Below are 27,422 nucleotides of genomic sequence, written 5' to 3' on the forward strand. Positions count from 1 at the left end.
TTAATTAAATGATCTTCCACGTCTATTTCTCCAACAGTTGGAGGTCTCATTTGTTTCGACTTTTTTGAGGTAAATTAGTATTATTTTTTTATCGATTAAGGATAATGATTTTTATTTTTATTGTTAAATACAATAAAAATAAAAATCATTATCCTTAATCGATAAAAAAATAATACTAATTTGAAATACTAATATTGGAAGATTGGCCTAATATTGCCCTAGAACGAGACGCGTGGAAGAAAGAGAGGGAGGCCTTTGCCCAGCAGTGGGACACAACAGGCTAACAAATAATAATAATAATAATCGAAATAACAAAATTCAATAGCTCCACTAGTTTCGTGGAGCCTTGTATACGTTTAATATGCAAATGTGATGAATACTTTTACTAGCCACCGCGTTGTAATTTATATTTCAAACGTTGATAAGGCGCTGTCAGTCTGCTTTTAGTAAGTTTAGCGATAGGAGGCAAGCGGATTGACTTCATTTGCCACCATGGGTGTGACGGTGATTGAAGAATTACCGAAGACGGGCTTCTTGAAATTTAGACACGACCAACTGTTTGAAGTACGGAAACTTTTCAATTTGGAGAAACCTGGAAGAGTTAAGGAAGCGATAGAGTTGCTGAGAGAATGGCTGGAAAAGCAGGATCATTTCAATAAGACAGATTTTAGTAAGTTAATGATTGATTTTAAATTAAGTAACCGAATACGTATACGAGCCCCGATGCATATGTTTTCTAGTCGGACCATTATTTGAGGTTCCCGCGTTTGTACAAAAATATTTTTTTAGTTTAAAAATCACTAATATTTTATGCCTAAGTATACTAATATACCTAGTCTAATTTTATATGGTATTTGTACTGAAAGATACTAGTTCAAATTTCCATCAATTTATTGAACTTTTTAAACTAAAGTATCTCATGAACGTAACCGTTTAGACACTTGATTAATTTTTTCGTTATAAATTAGGTACTTTAAGCATGTATGAAAACTTTCTTTACTTATGTATGTAACATGCAAACAACACTACAATGTAATAGCATTAATTAATTTTATCTACACACGTGTCATTAGTGCTCTAATTATAGAGCACTAGCACGCATTAGCGTTCAGAAACCGTAGGAAATGACCGGCTTTATTACAACCAATTTTACTATGAGCACTTTCCTATCTGTGGTTAAGTTTAATGTTATTACATTACAGATTTTTTGTAACGTTATGAGTTTAAATTTGGAACAGCAGTTAAAACTCAAGTGGGTCTCTATTCTAGTTTCCATAGATATTAAAATAGTTATCGATTCGAAACGTCAATTTAGTATGTTTTGTTAATATAAACCGCACGATATTTGATCTCGAGTGACATGAGAATAGGGACTTCATTCGTTTGTCTAGGAATTAAATAAACTACGGATGCGTGACATGAGTGAAAAAAGTTTTCATTCACCGCCATTTAAAGTACAGTTTATCTTTTAATTAGTTTTAAGTATGTGTTTAGATAAAGTAGTGTATGTAACTCTACATAATTAGGCATTAAAACACTCGTGTGACTCACTAAGGTTCGTTTCTTAAACCCACACTCGTATTTTAATGCCTCTCATTATGTAGCAGTCACATAAACTACTATTAAAATATCGACCTTTTCGTTAAACCCCATAAACATTCGCAACTGGATCCGGTAACCTACGAACTTCAAATTGGTAGAAGGCCTCACATTATAAAATCGAGAAATGAAAACGAATTAGTATAACCGGCTAGATCGACGATAATTTCAACACGTTCCAATGTCTCGTGGTAAAATGGCGACAAGGTCAATTTGAAGAATAATTTTTAGTGTTCCGTACAATAATTTGTTCACGGAACACTTATTTTACTTGATGGTAAATAAGTATATACTTAAATAGTAGATTGTTGTTAACCAAGGGATGAAATGATGCCTTTCACCCGAGTTAAACACTCTACTTTTCATTTCGAATACGAGGAAAGTAAAACGCATTTTTGTTTTTTAAAAACAAGACTAACTAAGTATACATTTTTATTAGTATTTCTTGAGGATACTTTCAGTTAACAATACATGCAAAAGTATAGTTATTTACGGAATGGGGAGTTAAATATCAGACAGGAAATTGTATAACAAATCCATTTAAATCCAAGTTTCAATTGCTTATCGTTTAAATCTTACAAAAATCCTACTTGGAACGTAAAATGCTCTATAGTTCGTTTTTTTTTGCATTAGAAAGAACTTGAAAGAAGGTAAGCGATGTTGACATGTCTTTTAATTAAAAAACACTTTTTAAAAATCAATAACTATTACTTATGACAGCAGAAGACTATAAAAGATCGTATTAGATTTATAATTGTTACATATTTACCGTAACTTATTTTTAAAATGTGTTTTTCAATTAAAAGACACATCAAGATTGTTTACCTTATTTCTAATGCTAAAAAAAAACGAACTATAGTGCAGAAACGTACCATAGAGGAGGAGGAGGAGGAGGATTTTAAATTCGAGTATCATAGAGGGTTCTTTCAGATCATGAGAAATGAAAGGTAGTTTATTGTCAGCAAATCAGCCAACATAAAAGGTGAAATGCGGATAACGACTGCAGCAGCATTACTGTTGTAACAATACTGCGTTGCGTTGATGTAAATGTCACATTATGTACTCTCGCTATTACAACTTTTAATCCGTGGTTCATATTTTCAAGATTGACAGTTGCACCGCTGGCTTCATCTCCGCAACAACATAACAACATGAACGCTGCTGCAGACGTCATCCGAATGACAATTTGATTGCCATGTGACGCTGACTTTAGACCAGGATCTCTAGAAGAGTGTCGTATGCATAATTGTTAGACCGCAGTTTGACTTCTGATCCTTGTAGAGGTGCTCCCAGGCTACAAGGAACTCGATGTTGCCGGGCTGAAAAGTGGTGCCGTTTCCACCACCAGCCCTTTGAATTTCCCCGTTACAATTCTCATACATTCGCTATCGAAAAAATTACACCGTTTTCACAAATAGAACTTCGGTGGGGCTAGGCTCTTAGTGTATTTTCACTACCTAATTAAGATTGATATCAATTGAAAGTACGTTTAATTACCTTTATAATTACATATTTTGTGTTTGCATAAAATATTATTTAGTTAAGTTTTGGACTTAAAAAAAAAGTTGCAAATACAAGTTTGAAGGGCCGGTGTTATGTATGTTTGTAAAACAGAGTCCCGTAAGAAATGTGCATCATAGGAACCTTTTTTTAGCATTTTGAAATGTTATTTTGAATTTATTTAGATCACTGAATAACCTGATAAATGCCAAAACGACTGAATTCACATACCATAAACATAATTACACGACCCAACTCTTATTAGTACTAGTGCACCATTTTAACTGGTATAGTTCCAGTAGTTTCTATTATTGATGATAATTTTCTGGCTTGAGTTATGAAACGTGCATTAAATACAACTTTACCTAACATCTGTTAAGTGCATAAGTATGATACTGACCATTTTCAGGCCATTTTTACCATAACAGAGACCCTTTAGAAATGGGCATAACGCGCCACCCTTCAAGCAATTATTTTCATGTTTTTTTAAATATCTTACACACAAAAGGATAATATTTTGTGTAAACTTTAAATATGTCATTGTAAAGGTAAATAAACGTACTATCAATTAATACCAATCTTAATTAGGTAGTGCCAATACGCTAAGATCTAGATCCACATAGTCCTATTTGTGAAAAAAGTTCAATTTTTTCGAGGGCGAATGGATGAGAATTGTAAGGGGGAAATTCAAGGGGCTGGTGGTGGAAACGGCACCACTTTTCAGCCCGGCAACATCGAGTTCCTTGTAGCCTGGGAGCACCGCTACAAGGATCAGAAGTCAAACTGCGGTCTAACAATTATGCATACGACACTCTTCTAGAGATCCTGGTCTACTTAGCATAGAAAACATTTCGTAACAAATTTTAATAAAACTGCTTAAACATTCATAATCTAGAGACTAGTTTTCTGACGTCAATGGTTCCAATGCCCCCTTAAAAAACCGGTATTCCGATTTTTTTGAACTATCCGACGTTATGTAAGCTGAACTTAATAGAATAAGTTGATTTTATGTACGATTTTGTTGGGATATTTACTAAGAATTATGGGTAGGTACAGCAAATGATTTTTTTTGTAGAACTAGGCGCTAAAATTACGAAATTTGAAACCAGTATCGAAGAGTTTTAAATACTCCATTCTTAGGTTTACTATTTTTTACAGGTGATGCCTATTTAGAGTTACTTTTAATAACTACCAAAGGTTCCGTGGAGCGTGCTAAATCGCGATTTGACAAGCTATGCACATATAGGACGATCTGGCCCCATTTTTTCACAGCCATCGACATCAACTCCTTTAAAGAAGATTTTAAAACATTGTAAGTACATGCATGTATAAAATAATTTATCGGGTGGAACAAACTGAGGAACCGTTATGCAAACGGGGAATTGTTTTGGCTACGTACCTTATTTTTTACTGATTAATCATGTTAATATTTCTAACCGTTTGTGTGATACAGTTTGTTAAAAATTAGTGCAAGAATCTGCATGTTTCAACCCTAGCAAGTAGATCCGAGCATAGAATGTTCCTGTACGGCTACCATCAGTTTGGCACTGACATAAACGCCATTGAGAACGTAATTTACTTTCTATGCATCTCGCTCGTACTCGCATATTAGCGCGAGCGAGATGTATAGAAAGTAAATTACGTTCTCGATTACGTATATGTCAGTTTTGACACTGTCAGTGACTCATGGTACGGGCTCTAATATACTTCTTTGATCGAATGTAAAGTCAAGTTAATGTCATGTGTCAATATGAATTGTAAATAATTTGCATTCAAAATTCTAAAAGTAAATAAAATGGCACATTGCTAGATTTGGATATAGCTAAAGCCCCTATAGGTATAGGTAGGGTCGGCAAAGTAAAAATACGTGTTGACTGTTCAACGTTCTGTATTCAAGTGAAGCAATAGTAATCATATTGAACGAATGACAGATTGAGTGAGTGAATGCATTTATACAATGAATGAATGAATGGAAGGTAGACTTGGATTTTTGTAATATACCAACAGTCCCCCTCAAAAATTCAAGTATTTTATACATTTAATATACACTCTAATCAAACTATTTTTAATCAAAATTAAGAGTATTGTTATACAAGCTTAACATTGCATTTTAATCATTTTACATTGTTAGTTTATACAATCATTTTACATTTATATTATGCAATTATAATAGAATCAAATTAAATTCAATTTTACTCTTAGTTCATGAAACTTTGTCATTGGAATCGCCTTCGTGAATATATCTGCTAGTTGGTTTCCTGTGGAAATATGTTCTAGCATTATTACATTGTTGTTTATTTGTTCACGGGTAAAATGATATTTTATATCAATATGCTTTGACTTTTTGTGATTTGTGGGATTATTAGCAATGCTAATGCAACTATTGTTGTCTTCATAAATAAGTATAGGCTTAGTTACTTTTATGTGTACACTAATAAGTAACGATTTTATCCATATAGCCTCTTTTACAGCTTCAAATAGACCCATATATTCGGCTTCTGTTGAGGAAACGGCTACTGTATTTTGTTTACGTGTGCACCACGAAATTGTACAATTATCGAACATTTGAAATAAATATCCTGTTGTACTTTTTCTATCAGTTTCATCGCCTCCCCAATCAGAGTCCGCATAACCAGTCATTAGCTGTTTATAATCACATTTATGATAAGTCAATTTAAGGTTTAAAGTTCCTTTCACATATCTTAAAAGATGCTTTAAACATTTCCATAACTCCTCATTGCCTTTACTTTGAAATCTACTTAGAATATTAACCGCCGCGCACAGATCAGGACGCGTACAAAGCATTGCGTACATTAGGCAACCTATGACTTGTCTACTGGGTGCATTGTATTGTACATCACTATTCAATGCGTCATAGTTTAACTTATTTGGGAAAGGTGATTTTGAGGGATTGCAATCACTCATGGAAAATTTGTTTAAAACATTTTGTAGATATGTTGATTGGTCCAAAGTTATTTTATCTTTGGTTCTTTCAATTCGTATGCCAAGGAACAATTTAATATCATTTAAATCGGTCATCTGAAACTGTTTCATTAAACAGTTCTTAAGTTGTTGCATTGTTTGTACACTTTTAGTTACTATTAATAAATCATCAACATATAAAACTATATACACATTCAAATCAATCGAATTTTTATTCAATATGTACAAACATGGGTCAACTTTCGAGCTTTCGAAACCCATGCCCTTAATCGCCTGATCGAAACGTTCGTACCAGCATCGTGAAGACTGTTTTAAGCCATACAGTGTTTTATTTAATTTACATACTTGATTAGACTTAGAAGAAATACCTTCTGGCACCTGCATATAAATGTCCTCCTTTAAAACGCCATTCAAAAATGCAGTCTTCACGTCCATATGATGGACAAGTAAATCATTTTGATTCGCGAATGCTAAAATCATTCTAAACGTAGTAATCCGCGCAACTGGGGCAAACGTTTCGTCATAATCTTCTAAATACTGTTGACTAAAACCTCGCGCTACTAATCGGGCCTTATACCGTATCGGTTCACCTAACTCGTTATTTTTAATAGTAAAAACCCATTTGCTACTTACAATATTTACACCGCTAGGTTTATCCACAAGACACCAAGTTTGATTGCTACGTAATGAATCAATTTCACTTTTTATTGCACTTAACCACTCATTAGTATCTGGCCGATTGAAAATATCATTGAATTGCACCGGTAATGGCAACTGTTGTTTAGAACATAGCGACAAAACTGCTAAATCTGGGTCATTCATTAATTCGTAATTTTTAGGGGGTAGATTACGAATTCTATCGCTACGTCGTAAACAACCGGGTTCGGTGTCAAGTGACTTGTTGCTAACGTCACGTTGTAAAGACTGTTCATTGTTGTCATTTAGTGACTTGTTATTTATGTCACTTTGTGTATTGCCTGTCAACTCCACCGAATCATTTGGCTTGTTGATTTTGGCGGGAATTTCATTATTGCTGCATATTGGCTTGATCAACTCCACCGACTCATTGTTCGGCTTGCTGATTTTATTAGGAATGTCATCACTGCATATTGACCTAGATTCACCAAAATTTGACTCGTCAAACAATACATCTCTGGCAATTAAAAACTGATTATTTTCAGTGTTAAATAATTTATAACCATTAGGCACATAACCAATTAAAATTGATTTAAATGATTTTTCGTCAAATTTGGTCTTTCTAGTTTTATTATGAACATATGCAGTGGAACCGAATACCCTCAAGTGACTTATTTTCGGTTTTATACCATGCCACATTTCGTACGGGGTTTTGCCAATTAGCGCTTTAGTGGGTAGCCTGTTTATTAAATAGGTTGATGTCAACACGGCTTCACCCCAAAACTGTTTACCTAATTTCGCACTTGTAACCATGGTTCTAGCCATTTCGGTTAACGTACGATTCATGCGTTCAGATACTGCATTTTGGACAGGTGTGTAAGGCACAGTTAAATGATACGTTATTCCCTTATTTACACAATAATCTTTGAACTCGTTTGACAGATACTCTCGGCCATTATCGCAATATAAATTAACTACCTTACAATTAAATAGATTTTCGCTTTTAGCAACATAATCTTGAAAACATTTTAAGACTTCAGATTTCGAATGCAATAAGTAGGTAACTGTGTAATGAGTATAATCATCGATAAAATTAACAAAATAATTTTTATCATCAACTGTAGTGGGAGTTATAGGGCCACATACATCACTGTGAACTATAAATAAGGGCCTGTTGTTTGTGCGTTCTGGTTTTGACTTTGCAAAAGGCAGTCGAGATTGTTTACCTAAAATGCATGGCTCACACAACTCATCGGTAGGTGGAATTATTTTATCAATTACAGAATAATCATCAATCATATTTTTAAGACTAATGAACTTCTGTTTATGTATATGACCAAGCCTTTTATGCCATAAATTGTATAAATTTGAATTTCTGTTTACATTTACACTCAACGCCTTTTGCAAATTAATAGCAAGTGTTATCTTAGACAGGTTATTGCAAGTTATGCCAGACATAATGCACTTATTATTTTGATAAATACGTACGCCTTCCTTATTAAAAACAATTTCCATACCTGCTTTTTGCATTCGACTTACTGACAGTAAATTATCGGCAACCTCCGGTGAATATAAAACCTCTTCGAGGGAACCTTGTATTCCCATGTCGGTGGTGACATCAATGCGACCTCGTCCTATTGACTGTATGAATGCTCCAGTTTTAGCTATATTTATTTTCAGGGGCGAGGTAAATTGAGTATATGATGAGAAAAGGTCCTGTGTGTTTACGACGTGGTCCGTGGCTCCAGAATCTAAAAGAAAAATAATTTCATTACTGTTATGATTAGGTTTTGGTAACTTACATTGCGAGAACATAAAAGCGAAACTGTCCTCATTGTTTTGTTCCGGTACAGCAGCGTGGGCGATGTTTTGCTGCGGCTGCTGCGCGCTGCTGCCGCCGCCGCCGCCATTGCTGTTTCCTTGCGATTTCTTGAAGTAACGGCAATCTTGTTTGAAGTGATTACGTCGTCCACAAAAATCACAATACATTTTAGATAAATGATGCGATGAATTTCTAGGTTGTTGATTTGTCTTGAACTGATGATAGTAATTAGGTTTCTTCTTTTTGTAATCGGGGACGTAGCTCGATGTGTGATCCATGTGTCTCTTCCTTTTGTGAAATGGGATGTGAGTTGAGAATTTGTCACTTGCCGCATGAAGTACTTTTAATCCGGTAACTGTCTCGTTCTTGATTTTAACCTCTTGATCCAAAAGGCGCGTTTTAACAAATGATAGGTTTAAACTATCTTCGCCGAGAGTCTCCAAAGCAGTAATAACGCCATCGTAAGCAGCAGGTAGCGTAAGTAATAAATGAGATATTTTATCCATTTCCTCGAGTTTGGCGCCAGCGGAAATCAATTCAGTGATTAAACTATCAAAATTTGTGAAGTGCTGGATCAGATTCACGTCAGGTTGCAATTTTAAATTTAACAACTGCTTACGTAACGCCAATTGTGTAGCCAAGCTTCGCCGTTCATATATTTTATCGAGATTGTCAATAACGGTTTTTGCGGAATCCGTATCTTGGGCGAAATTTAAAAATGCGTCACCCAAATATTCCACAATTGTACCTTTAGCGATGAGATTCTTTCGATTCCATACGGCGTCAGGGTTTTCGGGAACCGGTGCTTCTATAACGGACGCCACTTGAAGTTCAGCTAAAAGTGATTTGATTCGAAACTTCCACGTGCTATAACGGTCTCCATTAAACGGTTGAATATTTCTTTTTGCTCGTTGATCCATTGTTACGTATTTATATTAGAACGTAATTTTAAAACGGAATTTTAACAACTACGTGGCCTGGGCCCATAACCTATAGGTATAGGTAGGGTCGGCAAAGTAAAAATACGTGTTGACTGTTCAACGTTCTGTATTCAAGTGAAGCAATAGTAATCATATTGAACGAATGACAGATTGAGTGAGTGAATGCATTTATACAATGAATGAATGAATGGAAGGTAGACTTGGATTTTTGTAATATACCAACAGCCCCCCCCCCCCCCCCGCCCCCTTAGGGCTGATTTAGCCTCCTGAGACCCAGAAGAATTTGTTTGTTTTTTTAATTTGAAACCCTTAGTTACTCAATGAAAGATCAAAATATTTTTTGGAATATGTAAAAAAATTGTACGCAGGGACTTAGGAGGTTAGACGGCGCGCGAACTCGCATGCGTTTTTAGTTACATTGCGGACTGTTGGTTACGTCCCATTCAACCGGCCAATCAAAACTCGTAATGTAATGAAACTCGCATGCGGTTCTTGCATCGTCTAAATGGGCCGATGTCAAGTTATGCTAATGTAAAACATGTTTTCTTTTTTTAGTAATAGCTTAGTTCTGCCAGAAGTGACCGAGGACTACTCCAGAGTAAATCTATTTAAAATAAATAGCAACGTACCATTGCAGGCTGATCTAGTCTTGACTTACATAAAGTTTTCAATCATTGTAAGTATTTAAATATTTTTCAGTCTTTTAACGATATTTTATAGAGATTTCACGAATATTCGGCAACAATGCAATATTACTTTAATTCTTCTTCCTCGCGTTGTCCCGGCATTTTGGCCACGGCTCATGGGAGCCTCAGGTTCGCTAGGCAACTAATCCCAGGAATTGGCGTAGGCACTAGTTTTTACGAAAGCGACTGCCATCTGACCTTCCAACCCAGAGGGTAAACTAGGCCTTATTGGGATTAGTCCGGTGTCCTCACGATGTTTTCCTTCACCGAAAAGCGACTGGTAAACATCAAATGATATTTCGTACATAAGTTTCTAAAAACTCATTGGTACGAGCCGGGGTTTGAAGCTGTGACCTCCAGATTGCAAGTTGCACGCTCTTACCGCTAGGCCACCAGCGCTTCAATAGCGAAATTTTACTTTAATTATTTGATTATATTTTCTATTTATCTGTTTAGGTGTGTGAATATTGCAAAATGCACGATTACGCCAGCGGATATATAGTTGTGTTGGACTACCAGGATGTAAACCTGTTGGATTTGCTTGCTCTTCTCAGTCCCGCCCAAATGCAGCAAATGCTTAATTTGTATATGGTAAGTACATTTTAAACTTTAAATAAATGTCATATACTAAGAAAAAGTGACCAAGGCCTCCAGTGCCCCAGGCTGGAATCGAACCAGCGTCCTCTGCTATCGCGGCAGGTGCCTGTGCCATTCGGCCACCGGGCCACAGCGGCAAAGGTCGAATTTTTACACAAAATAGGTCGAATTTTTTTTTTTTTTTCGTTTTTTTTACATTTTAGTCGTCAACGTCACATACCAGTTTTTACTCAGGGCGTCCGTATATTTTACTTCTACCTGCTTTAGTTTTTCGTAGTCGTGAATGATAATTGAAAAATACCTAATACAAAAATGTTGGCTATTACCCATTGCTTTGTTTGGGCAAAGAGAATAGATAGTATAGAGGGTTATAGTAACCCTCTATACTAGTAACTGTCATAGTAAATTTTTTGGTCATATTAAATTTACTGCCATCTATCGACACACGATTAAAACTAGGCTCTCTGATCTGTTTAAGACTGTCTCATAACATTTTTTAGTTATTTATTACACAGATGTTACAACTTTTTTGTTAAGGAATTAATAATAAATTATCTTATTACAGGAAGGATACGGCATGCGTATTCAAGGTATCCACCTAGTAACAACGTCGAAGGTGTCCGATACTCTGATTATGCTTTTGAAACAAGTATTGAGCAAGAAAGTCGGCAACCGGATTCACGTACACAGAAACTATGAGAGCCTTTATGACTTCATCCCTAAGAAGATCTTGCCTGCTGACTATGGTGGTGATGCTGTGCCTTTGAGTGAAATGATGGGTAGGTATTTTGAGTCGTTTGGCTCTTGTTTACATTGGTGTACAGTCAGCACCAGAAAAAGCTAAGCGGGCAAGGTGTTTAAAATTACCTTGACGCGCTCTTATACTCTTAACAATAAAGTCGCGTCAAGATTATTTTGAACAACTTGCCCGCTTAGCAACTATTGCTGCTGACTGTACAGTCACGCTCCGTGATTGTTGCGCCATTTAGGGTTCTAGCTAAATTGGATATTCCATAGTGTATTTCTGGATAAACCAATTTAGCTAGGACCCTAAGTGGCGTAACATTCGTGTGGTGTGTGTGGTGACTGTACAGTCGTTCAACTATTTTTCACACAATAAAGGCTGTAAAAATATGTGACTCGCTCTTATTACGTTACAGTTAAACACAGATAAATTATATCGTCTCAATGAGTAGTAAGTGACTCTTAAAAAAAGTACCTACAGTCGGTGATAAAAGAAAAAAAAAGCGGCCAAGTGCGAGTCGGACTCGCCCATGAAGGGTTCCGTATTTAGGCGATTTATGACGTATTAAAAAAAAACTACTTACTAGATCTCGTTCAAACCAATTTTCGGTGGAAGTTTACATGGTAATGTACATCATATATTTTTTTTAGTTTTATCATTCTGTTATTTTAGAAGTTACAGGGGGGGGACACACACACATTTTACAACTTTGGAAGTGTCAGGACAGACGGACAGACAGACAGACATGACGAATCTATAAGGGTTCCGTTTTTTGCCATTTGGCTACGGAACCCTAAAAACACCTTTTTCACGTATAGTCAGGCGTGTCTCACTCCGCGATTTCGTCGCTTTGCTACAGGTAGCTAAAAGTACATCCGTTCGGCCCCAATTTTGGGGAAAGCCATAAGCCGCGCGTGGCGCTGTCGCCACCTAGCGGCCATATCTGTGCTGATCGTAACAGACGCGTTTTGTTAGAGAGTGAGTCTTCTGTACTTAGTACTATTATTTATTCTGTGGTATAGTCCAGAATAATTAATTTATAATTGCAAAGACCACCAAACTGTTGTCTACTTAAATACTCGTAGTTTTAAACATCATATTAAGAAAAGTAGTATTTGTACTTAGAGCAAACGTTTGACAGTCGTAACTTTTTTTCTGCAAAAATGTGAGTAAATAGCGTTAAGGATACCTAAACAAAGACTTACTGCCGTATTCGAACTTCAAGATATTCACAAGAGACGACACGTACTAGATCCATTCTAGATACGTTATAGTTTAGATTTCAACTAGTTCTCTTTTTCAACGCAATTCGAGCAACCAATGTCACTTTTACGTTACATGGAGTTAGATATCTATTAGATGTGAATTGGATCTCTAAGCCATATATTGCTGAAATCGTTCAAGAGTATCTTCAGAATCGCGCAAATGTCAAATTTGACAGGTTAGATCTTAAACATATCGTTATCGTATCTTGGCGATGTCTAAAAGATATCTAACAGATGTCTATTTCAAAATCCGAATCGGGCCCATACTTTACTCGATGTTTTTGCAATACTTAATATTTAGAATTAAAAACAACATGTCATGTTTTTAAATACAGTAGTGATGACTAATGATATAGGTACCATTCTAAAAAGTTAAGTTCTAATATAATTAAGTTAACTTTCTCCTATTATTCGCTACAAGTTATTTTTAACATAATCTTACATTTTCCCATTTTTCAGAGGACTTCCTTCAAGAACTTAGTTCAAAGGAGCACTTGGAATACATGAAGGAAACTCAGAGCGCAACTGTTGACCTGAGGAAGAAGCCGAAAGATGATGAAATGGCAATGACTGGGTCTTTTAGAAGTTTGAGCGTTGATTGAATCAAAATTATGTCAGGGGTCCAGAACCCCTATACCCGTACCAAGTGTCACTGACAGTGTCAAAACTGACATAGAGTCTGTACGCTAACGTATACTTAATTTACTTTCTATACATCTCGATCGCACTAATATGCGAGTACGAGCGAGATGCATAGAAAGTAAGTTACGTTCTTGCTATCGTTTATGTTAGTGCCAAACTGGTGGTAGTCACTAGTGTAAATTTAATTCGATAGCGTGACGGACTTACGCGTTTGCGTTTATTCTCATTTTGTGTGGGATTTTGAACAGCGCGCCAACGGGACATTTTGGAAACTCAAAACCCCATACAAAATGAGACTTAACGTAAACGCGTACGTCATGCTATCGAATGAAATTTACACTAGGGGTACAGTACGGCTACCATCAGTTTGGCACTGACATAAACTAATATGCGAGTACGAGCGAGATGTATAGAAAGTAAATTACGTTCTCGATTGCGTATATGTCAGTTTTGACACTGTCAGTGACTCATGGTACGGGCTCAGGGGTACAGAGAAAAGGAAGGACAAGACAAAAGTAGTGAATGAAAATACTATCGTCGCTCACATTGTATAAACAAACAATTCGACAAAAATTTGTGAAATTTATAAAAAAAAACTATTTTTAAGTTTTGCTGATATGAATAATAATTGTATACCGTCGAAAACTTCTTAAAAGTTAGGTATACGATACAAGTGGGTCCAAAAATTCGTTGACAATTTTTTACTACGGCATAATTATTGATAATTTTTAACAAACTATTTCGTTTGTGTATCAAACTAAAGAAGTATATTGTGCAGATAGTAATGATTTAATTAAATCATAGAATTATATCTATAATTCATGCACTAAAATAAGGGACAAAATCCACCAAGTTTTTCTTTAATGTATGTTATAAATTTTTCAGTTTATAATTTATACATATGTATAGCTTGTGACTACTTAAAAACACAATTAAAAAAAATCATAAAAATTATTTGATTTGTTTCCTAGGGTGCCCTATTGATATTCCGAGAAAAATTACGCCGATTTTTGTTTCGCCGACAACGATTCGCCGACGGGTTGTTTGGCAGAGTAACGATTGGCCGAATCTCATTACGCATAATAGTCGTTTGCGAGTGTAGTCAATAAGCAGAACATGGATACGCATATTTACTATTCGTAGAATAATCATTTAGTAACTGTCATAATTACCCGAGAAACCATTGGTCGAAACACAATAGGTCGAATGTTCATTTGGCATTAATATTGACTAGCTGAACTTCTCTATTATTTATGACTATACTAGGACATGACTAACCTTTACAACAACTTTTAGTTTGAGTCTGATAAACATGGTTTTAGATACATTTAATTATCTAGTTCCGTTCCGATTTGAGTAATTCTTTTTTTGTTTGAAAGAAGTTACCTTCGAGGTAATACCATAATAATTTTGGTTCTGATCTGATGTTGGAATCCATGAGGAATTGACGGAACTCCTCAATTTTTAAAGGCATGTGTATTATGATTTCGGTATTTTCTAAACTCTAATAATGATTTGTTTTATTAATATGTACTAAACTAAACTTTAAATTTAAATTTAAAAGGATTAGATATTTTTAAGTTTAAAAAATGAAATTACTTTCCATAAGTTTCTCTCAAAGCTGAACTTCGCGACCCCCTTGGACAAGTGCCGCGACCCCCCTGGGGGTCGCGACGCACACTTTGAAAAACACTGTTCTAAAGTAACTCAAGCATTTCCTTCCAAATCCACCAATTTGATGTAGTGCAATTGTAGCCTTACCACGAGTCTGACACTACATATTCGCTAACTGCTTTGTAACTCAGGTATTTTGTAAACATATACTTAACGCATTTATTTTAAAACTGATAATATTTTATATCATCCTTTTGTTTTGAAAATAACGACTTATATGTAAAATGTGAAACGTTATTCGACTAAACATTGCTTAAACGAAACGATTACTCTGCGAAATGGAAATCGTCCAATAATAGTTATGCTAATTTACACAGAAGCGAACTGAACTGTATGTGAACCAAGAGTCTACGTAACGTTGGTCGACCAAAAGTTATACTCATACTCATACTCGTTTATTCATAAAGCCAATTTATATGTCAAATAAATTATACACTTACACTTAAACTTAAAATTATATATACAATCAATCGAAAATTAAAACAAAGCTTATTTACATGTCGAATTAAAATTGGAAAACGTTTAAAATTAAAATTGAGGTCAAGACGAAAGACTTAAAATTTAAAATTAGGATACATTTAAAAATTACAATTAATATAAAAAAAGCTGATTTCCGTGTCTAAATAATATTGAGGTCAAAATTGAAAAATAGTAGAAAAGCAAAAGTCAAAATTTAAGTTTAAAATAGTAGGTAAATATGATACATTTTTAGATCAGGTAAAATTACAAATAAATGACTCTGCGAAACGATGTTCGGCGAATCGTTGTCGGCGAATCGATAATCTGCTAAAAGTTTCTCGGAGAATCATTAGGTACCCGTTCCCTAGTTAAATTATTGTAGTTTTAATGTTTAAATATATTTTGAAAAATATTCGTAAGAAAAATATTCTCAAAAATATGTCGGTACTTACTTTGTCAACATAATATTATTTTATCTCATCCTGTATTCAATAATAATTTGTCAATGACTGTAAAAAAAAACATGTGAGTATATAATATTGTATCAGCTATGTTTTCCTCTCAACATGTACATACTGATTCTTGTAAAATTTACGTTAAATATTCAGCTGCATTGTTTATGCAAATTTAGTTCTTTACACTGATGACTCATGGTACGGGCTCTGAAAATCGAGGACGAGACAAGGAAATCTATTTTGTTTTTTAAAATTAAAACGATGTCTAGTCACACGATTGTGTAAAATTGACATTATACCTAATTGACATATACATTAACTATAATAAAATTAAACCCGCAATTGTATTTAGATGGGTCTGAAAGGGCTAATGATTAAATGTGGTTGGCTGTTTATTTTGGTAAAATACAATTTAAAAGTAAAATATATTGACAATTTTATTTTTTTAGTACGGTAAAAAATCGGTCAGGGTCCTTAGAGTCTGTGCGGCAAGAGAAGAGTCGTGGAATGTATGGGGCCCAATGCAGACACAGTACAGAGTCTATCATACACAGAGAAGCCATCCCAGCTGATTAAGAGAGAGGCACACTGTTTTCTTATAAAGTGTACTAATGTACATTTTACTTCACATACAGAAATTTAAAGGCATGTTCAGATATTTGTGAAGGCCTTGGCTGCTGCGATATATCTGATGGCGACTGTACCTAGATTGTTTTACGTAATTGCTTATCATGAACTGGCATTTGATTAATCTTACCAGTAAAAGATGTTAACCAGTCTCTTACCAGTAAAAGAGTTTTAAATGCTAGCATTTAATTTTGAGTTGTGCCTCTGTTCATGATAAGCAACGTTAATTATGATTATTCTTTACATATCAGTATCTGAATTCGTACATAGGCAAAAGTGTTATTACAGCTTCTGGGGCCTTACCATGATGTCCTTATTGCGATTCAGTTTAGGTCTTAAACAAAATCGCAATAAGGACATCATGGTAAGGCCCCTGGTGATTAACGAACATTCGAAAGATACTTATTCAACATTGCAGCGACTAAAAGCAGGCGTCCTTTAGTCGTCCTTTAGGCATATAAGGAGGTGGAAATCTTTATAGAAAGAAAGAAAATACATTTAATTACACAGAATACTTAAATGAGATGGAGGTTAAAAAGGACGTTGTAGGTAAATAGGATTTCACGTGGAAGATGACACTTTGAATTGACAATTCGTACACTTGATTGCAAAAATATAAGGTCCACCAGCCTATTGAACTGGGGACCTAGGCAAAGTTAAATAATAGACCCCAATCGAAACCTAAATAGTTTGTATGGAAATAGTCGCGCGATTTTTCTAAGTATCTGTCATCCCGATACATTTTTTTTTTCGTTTGGCATTTCTCGATGTACGTATGTCATCTTGTATAGGCCCCCAGAGCCCGTACCATGAGTCACTGACAGTGTCAAACCTGACATATACGCTATCGAGAACGTAATTTACTTTCTATACATCTCGCTCGCACTAATATGCGAGTACGAGCGAGATGCATAGAAAGTAAATTACGTTCTCGATGGCGTTTAAGTCAGTGCCAAACTGATGGTAGCCGTTCAGGCCAGGTATAAGATTTGTTGTTAGTACGAAGTCGACATACCTAGTCATTATGAAACTAAGACAGTTAAAAAAAGACATCATCGACAAATAGTGTTGTTAATTTTTGCTTCAAGTAAATTACAAGACTCGAGTCGCCACACTCGCGACCTGTACCCGTACCATTGATTCACTCACAGTGTCAAAACTGACATATAAGTATGTATATGTATAAGTTACGTTCACGCTAGTGTTTAATGTCAGTGCCAAACTGTTGGTGCCGTAGGTACTGTGAACCAAAAACCATCGACATTATTAGCCTCATGGCTCCTCTACACGATGGGCCAACGCCGGCCACTCCAAGGGACGCAGCCATGCGGTAAAATGAGATAGCAATATCACTTGCTCCCTCTAACGCATAAATGCGTCCCTTGGAGTAGCCTGCGTTGGCCCATCGTATAGAGGAGCCATCAAAGTAAAATTAACTATAGAGTCCCGAGATCCTAAAATCTCGGTGTCCTGGAAACTCAATATCACGGAGTTCCAGAGTTCCGCGGTTTTAAAATAATGGATTCTCATAGTTCCGGTCTTATGGTGCAATTTTGGTCACTGTTTTTAAGCTAGAAGCTGCTGAGGTGACTATTAAATAAAAAATGTTAAAAATCCCTACGCAAAAAATACTAATATTAAAGAAAATCCTTAGTAAGAACAACAAACAAAATTTTTTGTTGAGATTTACAGTAATTAGAAGCTTTTTAAATAAAAAGAATGCTTTGAAACTTTGTCTTTACAATAAGATAAGGTAAGGTTAATATAATATATGTCTGTAATTAGTTTATGTAGCTCCAGACACCATTGTAAAAAAAATACAAAAAGGCGAATTTAAGTTTTTCATACAAAACTTGTTTTTGCTCTGTTTGGTTTGTTTTATAAGCTAGGGCTATTTCTCTAATCTAACTACAGGCATAGATATACCTCATGGTATCGTATGTGTAAAGTTTCATTACAATCCAACACGTAGTTTTAAAATGAGAACAAAACTCCGTTTGGCGCCCGTGAAATTCGCCTGAGCTTGCTGCGGACTTTTAAGGACTAACTCTTAAGAGCTATATCAAAGAGCTAGAAACGTTAATGTCCTTAATCCTTATTGGAGCTCAAGGCCGTTTTTTTTATTGTCCCCTACACTTTATTTTCAAATTTGGGATTTTTTATGTTATTTCTACTCAGAATCACGAGCTCTTTCTATCCTAATAGGAGAAAAAAAGTGTCCCAAAATTTTCATACATTTTTCGATCTTTCCATTCCGCGACCGCCATACAAAGTCTATGAAAAATGGTGACGTAATGGAAATAAAAACCTTAGGACACTTTTTTTCTCCTATGAGGATAGAAAGAGCTCGTGATTCTGAGTAGAAATAACATAAAAAAACCCAAATTTAAAAAAAAAAACTGTAGGGGACAACAAAAAAAAAAACGCCCTCAAACCTACAACGCTCGAGTCCTAGAGTTTGAAAGTCATCGAGGCTAGTCTTCTAACAACACCTCTACAATACTGGTTTAAATAAACTCGTCCTTACTCCTCGTTAACTTGTTAAATATTTCAAAACTCAACCTCCACTAGTCAGTCGGCGATTGGTTATTGAATAAAATAGACATTCTATTCTGAAATAAATAATATTCCGGATATTTTTCATCATGGACGTAACCGTTATTGAGAAGTTACCAGTACTTGAGTTTTTCAAAGTTAAGCCCGACCAATTATGTGAAGTGAGGAAATTATTTAATTTAGAAAAACCTGAAAGGATAAAGGAAGCCATACAGTTATTGAAAGATTGGTTGCAAAAGCAGGACTATTTCAATAAGAAGGATTATCGTATGTACCTACCTACTTATTTCTTGTTCCCTAATCTAGGGGCCCGATTTGAATTTTGATCTCGACATCTATTAGACATCACCAAGAAGATACGACAGCGATATTTTTAAGATCTAGCCTGTCAAATTTGACATTTACGCGATTCTGGAGATACTCATCCAAGTCACATCTAATAGATATCTAATGGAAATCGTTCGTTCATACGATATTTTAACGTAAAAGTGATATTGATTGCCCGAATTAAGCTGCAAAAGAAAATTAGTTGAAATCTAAACTATAACATATCTAGAATGGATTTAGTGTCGTCTCTTGTGAATATCTTGAAGTTCGAATACGGCAGTATTTTAATTTAATCAATTAGTTCGCGATTTAGTCACGCGTGGCCTGTCCTTGTTAAATTAACAATTAACTACTTAGGTTTAGTTTTAAATTACCAAATAACGCGTAAATATATAAATCCGAGTAAATATATATAGTAAATATATACAAGTTTCGTTTTTTTTGCAGCTGACGAATACATGGAGAGGCTTCTAATTCTCAACAAAGGGTCAGTGGAGCGTGCCAAATTATGCTTCGACAAGTTATGTACGTTCAGAACGATTTGGCCTCATTACTTCACCGCAGTTGACATAAATTCCTTCGAAGGATATTTTACAGTATTGTGAGTTGAAAACATTATTTTGATAACAATATTTTTCTACTCGTCGACTGCAATGCTTGAATTAAGACTTCGTATACCAAAGTGAAATCGCATACTTTTTTCACTATGGGACCCCAACTCAACTATAATATTTATTTCGATATAGTTTAGTCGACTATAATATTCATTTCGATACCGCTTAGTCAACTATAATATGCATTATTTTGTTAACCTCGTATACGCAAAGGCCTCTATAATATCGGACTGAATTAATCTATATTTATTGTATTTCGATTGCAGTTCTAAATAAATATTAAGTTATTATTGCCATTGTCAGTTAAATCGCCGAATTACATTCTGATTTTTAATTTTGTTATAATGACATAAAAAAGCTATTTATTGAAGTGAAAACTTCTTTAGCGGCGCTGGGCATTTTTTGAGGTGGGGAAAAAATTATAAACTCGAGACAGCGTCAGCGTACGTGACCGTAAGGGGAGTAAGGCGATCACGTGACCGTAAGCCCCGTAAGGTGGCCACTCATAATTTAAATGGCAGTTAAATCAATAAAGAAAAACTCAATGTTATTTGACATTTATGTTGCGGACTCCTTTTCAAGACTCTTTACCTATGTTCAAATAATTTGACGTTGTCATGGCAGTATGTAAATAAACATGACAATGAAAAAGTGTGATCTTATTTGAGAATGATAATAATATATAATAAATAAATAGAATACCTCCGCTAAACGTATGTATCGTGTCACCGGGCGTCAGTAACATAGTGAGGTGAGTTTTCACTTCTATCGCCACTCCCGGAGTGCAACCGTTGTTGCTTTTTTTTGGGTTTTGTAGTTGCTCTTTTCTATAATTACTTTACGTCCGTATTGTAGAGAGAGAGGAGAGACTTAGTCCGGGAGACTTGCCCAGGTGATAGACTTGGACCCCTTTATTTCTAAAAGTGTCAAAGCCATGTATGCCATAAAGTATTTATTTTTATTTTTTATGATGTATTTCTGTTGCCGCTATAACAACAAATAGTAAAATAAAATAAAATAAATATTTAAGGGGGGCTCCCATACAACAAACACGATTTTTTTGCTCTATTATTTGTTGATGGTGCGGAACCCTCCGTGCGCGAGTCCGACTCGCACTTGGCCGGTTTTTTTTTTAAATAGTTCGAAATAGTCTCTTATCTGAACAATTCTCCCGGACTGCTCCTAGGTATCAATAAGTACGTATATTAGTATTATTATACTTATTTAAATGTTTCAGTAATAGCATAGTACTGCCGGACGTGACACCCGAGTATGCCAGAGTAAATATATTTAAAGTAAACAGCAATGTGCCATTGGGTGCCGACCTCATCAAGGAATATATCAAGTACTCAATTATTGTAAGTTTTTTTTTTCCTTTATAATAAGAGTCTATGCGGAAAGAGAAGAGTCGTAGAATGTATAAGATCCCATACATTTCACGACTCTTTTCTTTCACTTTTGTTTATTTTTATTTTTACAAGTTCGGTGAGATTACCGAACTTGTAAAAATAAAAATAAACACTAAAAACCGGAAAAGGCTTGATGCCTATTAGAATTTTTTTTTAAACGATTCACGCTTGATATTGAGTAATCAAATCGTATGAATCTATGACAAAATATATACAACTCTTTTTTTTAATTTTTAATTCATTGATTATTGAAGCTACACACACTTTGATACCAACATAGTTTGTAATAGTGTGGCCAGTTTTGTCAGTGAGAAAATGCCGCAAATTTCATAAATGCAGGCGTTAAAGGTTGATCCCCCGTACAAAATATGACTTTCGCGCCTTTTTCTACTGTCAAATTGGTTTGCCATATAGTTTTGTTATTATTAATAATGTTTTAAATTTAATTTTAGCTGTGCGAGTACATGAAAAAGTACGATTATCCAAATGGATTTGTTATTTTGCTAGATTACCGAGATGTTAATCTGTTAGATTTGCTCGCAATTCTAAGCCCTTCTCAACTTCAGCAGATGGTGCATTTGTACATGGTAAGTAAAATATCTACAATTCTACATGTATTTCTTCATATAATCTTGACGCGAGACAATTTCGTCACCCACTCTTGCTCAAAGGTATATGTGTATTGAATATACACAATATACTACAGATATTCGTTACAAAATATAAATAGGTACCCAATTTATTTAAAATAACAGCAATATTACAAAAATGTTTTAACTGTAACCATTCTCATCAGCAGTTCTACTTAATAAAACACGTTGAATGTATCTGGGTTAGCCTTCTATAATTCCCAAATAATAATTCCCTATTTCAAATCTATAGCGTAAAAAGCTCCCTAGAGACAATATTTTCCCTTGATTACTCCAGGATCCTATGATCAGGTCTTAATTACTATCTGTACTAACTGTAAATATTTAGTTGAAGTTCGTTAATAAAATAGGTCTATCACCGTGACTTTGCCATGACTTTGTTATGGTGAGAAATCTAGGTACTAAAGGACAGTCCGCACTGGGCGTTCGATCGTAGTGACATTTTATCACAGTTTTATTGTCTTCAGATATTTATTCAATCAAATTACTTAGAGTTAGTGTTGGTTAAAACTCGAGTCCTTTGAGTCCTCTGCTTTAAGATTCAAATCAGTTTTTCAGATTCGATAATTAAGTCGAAACTTGAGTTCTTGTCATTTATTGTTAAAAACTCGATTTATTTATAGAGATCTCTTAATTAATTCTACAAAAATTTCAAAACGCATTGTTTTCACATAGTTAAAATAACGCCCATATTCTATACCTACTTACTAAGCTAAGCTAAGTTAATTATACGGTTTAACACAACGTCTTTTAGTCACTCGCGCGATATGTTTCGGAATGCCTAGGTCTCCACTTTATTCACTAATTAGGGCCTAACACAGATGACTTATTGTACGTATGTTAAATTGTCAATAATATTTTCAGGGAGGATTTGGGATGCGAATTCAGGGTGTTCATCTAATAACGAAATCGAAGTTATCAGATGCACTAGTGTCGCTCTTAAAGCAAGTGGTGAGCAAGAAACTCGCAGACAGGGTGCACGTTCATCGAAGCTTGGACACCCTGTATGACTTCGTTCCTAAAAAAATATTGCCGGCAGAATACGGCGGCGATGCCGAGCCTTTTGATGTAATGATGGGTAAGTGTAACGTTTTATTTTGAACAAAATTATGGCAAGGTTCCCTTATATTATGTACCTACCAGTGGTCAAACATATCCATAGGCAAGCCAGCGTCAAACATATCCATAGGCAAGCCGGGGGGCTAATTTGGCTTACATATTTCCTTTACACCTCTGTTCAAACATCCAAAAACAGGCAAGCCGGTGGGAATCGGCTTTTATGGACGCGCCGCCACTGGTATCTACCTAATACTGTGTGTCGCACTGAGGTGCGAGTCGTGGGTGACGTCATTACTAAGCTTATGGCTCCTCTACACGATAGGCCAGCGCCGGCCACTCCAAGGGACGCAGCCATGCGGTAGAATGAGATAGCACTATCACTTGCTCCCTCTAACGCATAAATGCGTCCCTTGGAGTGGCCGGCGCTGGCCCATCGTGTAGAGGAGCCATTAAATGGAATTTGGTGTAGGACATGTAGTCAGGCAGAGTGATGGCAGGTGAACCAAAATGTTTACGGATTGGTGGGATTTCGGATGAAAGAAGCGCCAGCGGGCCTACTTAGTTTTTCGTGGTAGAACCTATGTCGTGCATAGCTTGTTGAGTGGACGACATTCGGAAGAACACGGGGCACCTCAGGATGAGACTAGGCTCAGGGCCGGGATAAGTGGCGTATACGAAGAGAGGCCTATGCTAACCAGTAACTGCAAGGAGGAATGATCATGATGAATTGTGGGCGTTTTTAGGGTTCCGTAGCCAAATGGCAAAAAACGGAACCCTTATAGATTCGTCATGTCTGTCTGTCTGTCCGTCTGTCCGTCTGTCTGTCCGTCCGTATGTCACAGCTACTTTTCTCCGAAACTATAAGAACTATACTGTTGAAACTTGGTAAGTAGATGTATTCTGTGAACCGCATTAAGATTTTCACACAAAAATAGAAAAAAAACAATAAATTTTTGGGGTTCCCCATACTTCGAACTGAAACTCAAAAATTTTTTTTTCATCAAACCCATACGTGTGGGGTATCTATGGATAGGTCTTCAAAAATGATATTGAGGTTTCTAATATCATTTTTTTCTAAACTGAATAGTTTGCGCGAGAGACACTTCCAAAGTGGTAAAATGTGTGTCCCCCCCCCTGTAACTTCTAAAATAAGAGAATGATAATACTAAAAAAAATATATGATGTACATTACCATGTAAACTTCCACCGAAAATTGGTTTGAACGAGATCTAGTAAGTAGTTTTTTTTTATACGTCATAAATCGCCTAAATACGGAACCCTTCATGGGCGAGTCCGACTCGCACTTGGCCGCTTTTTTTAAGTTGTCCCCTACACTTTTTTTTTTAATTTTGATTTTTTATGTTGTTATTTCTACTCAGAATCACGAGCTCTTTCTATCCTAATAGGAGAAATAAAGTGTCCCAAAATTTCCATACATTTTTCGATCATTCCATTCCGCGACCGCCATACAGTCTATGAAAAATGGTGACGGAATGGAAATAAAAACCTAAGGACACTTTTTTCCCCTATTAGGATAGAAAGAGCTCGTGATTCTGAGAAATAACATAAAAAATCCTAAATTTGAAAAAAAAGTGTAGGGGACAACTTAAAAAAAACCGCCCTTGTGTATTTTGTGAAACTGCGTGTTAAAAAATTAAAAATAACATATAAGTTAATTATGTTGCTGTTGGTTATAGGTGATCCACTCACAGACATACTTTATTTTTTTAACCGATCATTCCCAACTAGTTTTTGAGTTCTAGAAGTTTTATGCAGCCTTATTAGTACCTATTTAATAAAACGTTTTTTTATTCGTTTATTGGATTTTTAGGGTTCCGTACCCAAAGGGTAAAAACGGGACCCTATTACTAAGACTCCGCTGTCCGTCCGTCCGTCCGTCCGTCTGTCACCAGGCTGTATCTCACGAACCGTGATAGCTAGACAGTTGAAATTTTCACAGATGATGTATTTCTGTTGCCGCTATAACAACAAATACTAAAAACAGAATAAAATAAAGATTTAAGTGGGGCTCCCATACAACAAACGTGATTTTTGACCGAAGTTAAGCAACGTCGGGCGGGGTCAGTACTTGGATGGGTGACCGTTTTTTGGCTTGTTTTGCTCTATTTTTTGTTGATGGTGCGGAACCCTCCGTGCGCGAGTCCGACTCGCACTTGGCCGGTTTTTATGATGGAATCTGCTATAAAAACCCATTTGAAATGACGTCTATGACCCACATAGCTTGTTAGAGGTCAAACATATGACGTCAGCAAAACTTTTTATATTTTTGCAACTAAGGATGTTATTTAGTAGTGCCTACTATATTTTAACCTTTTTGCACTTTCATGTAAAATACTAGCGTATAATGGTGTTTTTAATAATATACGTAAATGTTTCTTTATTCATGAATACCGAAATATTACTTTGCTTATCCGCGAAAAGAAGCAAATAAAATCCGTAAACGTTTATTTTTGCGGATTAGCAAAGTAATATTTCGGTTTTCATTAATATGGATTTCCGCGAAAGCCTGATTCTATTCAGTGTTTCTTTATTCGTTTCGACTATTGTTTCATATACAAAAATGTTACATTTAATATAAGTTACAAAGTTCAGCTTCCTGTAATGACGTTTTATCTAATAGCTGAGTAAAAATACAAATAACACTGTGGGAACACTGCTGTGGCAGACATATATTATCACATATTTATTATTGTAATAGTACCTATTATTTCTTATTTTCAAACCGTTAACAATACCTTTATTACAAAATAACTTCATAATGTTTCTCTGACAAGTCTGTCACGGTTCAATAAACATCTAAAAATATCACGCATTCGTAGTCAAGAATATTGTGTTTGTTTTATTTTTCAGTCACACCAAATTTCGTTAAAATATTATTTTTTATTCGGCCACTTTAATCGGTATTGTTTCGATAAATATACAATAATTTTCATTTCCAGAAAATTTCATCAAGGAGCTTGGTTCGACCGAGCATATAGAATACATGAAGGAGACTCAAAAAGCGACGGTTGACCTGTCCAAAAAGCCAAAAGATGGCTCCATTGATGACTACATGGGCATGTCAGGTTCCTTTAGGACTTTGAGCGTTGACTAAGCGATCAAACTGAGTGGACGCTCGACTGGAGGCGACAAGCGTTTGAAAAACATGCAAACATATGCGAGTTGCCTCATTGCACGCTGCTCAAACACCTTGGACGCTTGACACAACGCTGCTCGCCCCGCCGAACGCACCGCTACTCGCTACTTAGTCGCTGGCCACTGGGGGCGTACCGCGGAAAACTGCAAATTGTGGGGATCTTTAGTCTCTTTTACTTCTTTCTCTTCTTCTTTTTTTTTCTTTCTTTTTCTTCTGTTGTTGTCATTTAATGGCGGTGTAATAAGAGTGACACAGAAAGATGCCCGCAATTTGCGAAATTAGATTTTCGCGGTTACAACCCTGAAATTGTTATTACTTAGTTAGACAATTTTTAAAGATCCATGACACGCCCAGCCCCTTAGAGTAAGTATTAAGTAATCAAAAAATATAAATATCTATCATTATTTGTTACATACCTATTTCATAATTTATCAGAAAAAATTAAGAATAGACGAAATGAAGAATTGAAGATCCGATTAACCTTTCGTATGATAGTGTAATTTTGGCATTTAAAAACATGGACTTAATGTGGACATCCTTGAAAACATTGCATGGAAATGCATTTCAAAGTTTATAATATCGTCAGTTGACAACTAAAACTCACTTTAGTACTACAAACACAAAGTAAAAAGGCGGAGGTAGTGAACCGTTCTATGCAGTATACCAAAATAAGATAAAAGTTGTTATTTTTAGGGTTCCGTACCTCAAAAGGAAAAAACGGAACCCTAATAGGATCACTCGCGTGTCTGTCTGTCTGTCCGTCCGTCTGTCACAGCCTATTTTCTCCGAAACTACTGGACCAATTAAGTTGAAATTTGGCACACATATGTAAATTTGTGACCCAAAGACGGACATGTAACTTAAACAAATGAATTTTAAATATGGAGGCCACTTTTGGGGGGTAAAAGAGCAAATTAAAAAATAAAAAATAAAGTTTTTCAAACTATATCGTGTTACATATCAAATGAAAGAGCTCAGTTTGAGAATCTCAAATATATTTTATTTATAATTTTAAGATAAATAGTTTAGCAGTTATTCAAGAAAATAGGCAAAAAATGA

General features: G+C 35.5%; 2 protein-coding genes across 2 annotated transcripts; both read left to right on the top strand.

Annotated features, from left to right (window-relative positions):
• The first annotated feature begins 456 nt into the window (after positions 1-456).
• LOC134657145 (alpha-tocopherol transfer protein-like) lies at positions 457-13,336 on the top strand. Its single transcript, XM_063512696.1, has 6 exons — positions 457-670; positions 4,258-4,411; positions 9,997-10,117; positions 10,584-10,718; positions 11,290-11,503; positions 13,194-13,336. Exons 1-6 carry the CDS (start codon positions 493-495, stop codon positions 13,334-13,336), a joined length of 945 nt encoding a protein of 314 aa, XP_063368766.1. The 5' UTR covers positions 457-492.
• A 5,823-nt stretch (positions 13,337-19,159) lies between these two features.
• LOC134656921 (alpha-tocopherol transfer protein-like) lies at positions 19,160-26,407 on the top strand. The gene is made up of 6 exons (XM_063512473.1): positions 19,160-19,414; positions 19,922-20,075; positions 21,326-21,446; positions 21,950-22,084; positions 23,012-23,225; positions 26,167-26,407. The coding sequence occupies exons 1-6, from the start codon at positions 19,237-19,239 to the stop codon at positions 26,319-26,321; spliced, it is 957 nt and encodes a 318-aa protein (XP_063368543.1). The 5' UTR covers positions 19,160-19,236; the 3' UTR covers positions 26,322-26,407.
• The last annotated feature ends 1,015 nt before the right edge of the window (positions 26,408-27,422 follow it).

The sequence above is a fragment of the Cydia amplana genome, chromosome 19 (genome assembly GCF_948474715.1).
Source record: "Cydia amplana chromosome 19, ilCydAmpl1.1, whole genome shotgun sequence".
NCBI classification, from domain to species: domain Eukaryota; kingdom Metazoa; phylum Arthropoda; class Insecta; order Lepidoptera; family Tortricidae; genus Cydia; species Cydia amplana.

Coding starts and splice junctions, on each gene's coding strand:
- LOC134657145 (XM_063512696.1), top strand. CDS start 493: ATGGGTGTGACGGTGATTGAAGAATTACCGAAGACGGGCTTCTTGAAA. Junction 10,118..10,583: donor ACATAAAGTTTTCAATCATT/GTAAGTATTTAA, acceptor TTATCTGTTTAG/GTGTGTGAATATTGCAAAAT. Junction 11,504..13,193: donor GCCTTTGAGTGAAATGATGG/GTAGGTATTTTG, acceptor CCCATTTTTCAG/AGGACTTCCTTCAAGAACTT.
- LOC134656921 (XM_063512473.1), top strand. CDS start 19,237: ATGGACGTAACCGTTATTGAGAAGTTACCAGTACTTGAGTTTTTCAAA. Junction 21,447..21,949: donor ATATCAAGTACTCAATTATT/GTAAGTTTTTTT, acceptor ATTTAATTTTAG/CTGTGCGAGTACATGAAAAA. Junction 22,085..23,011: donor AGATGGTGCATTTGTACATG/GTAAGTAAAATA, acceptor TAATATTTTCAG/GGAGGATTTGGGATGCGAAT.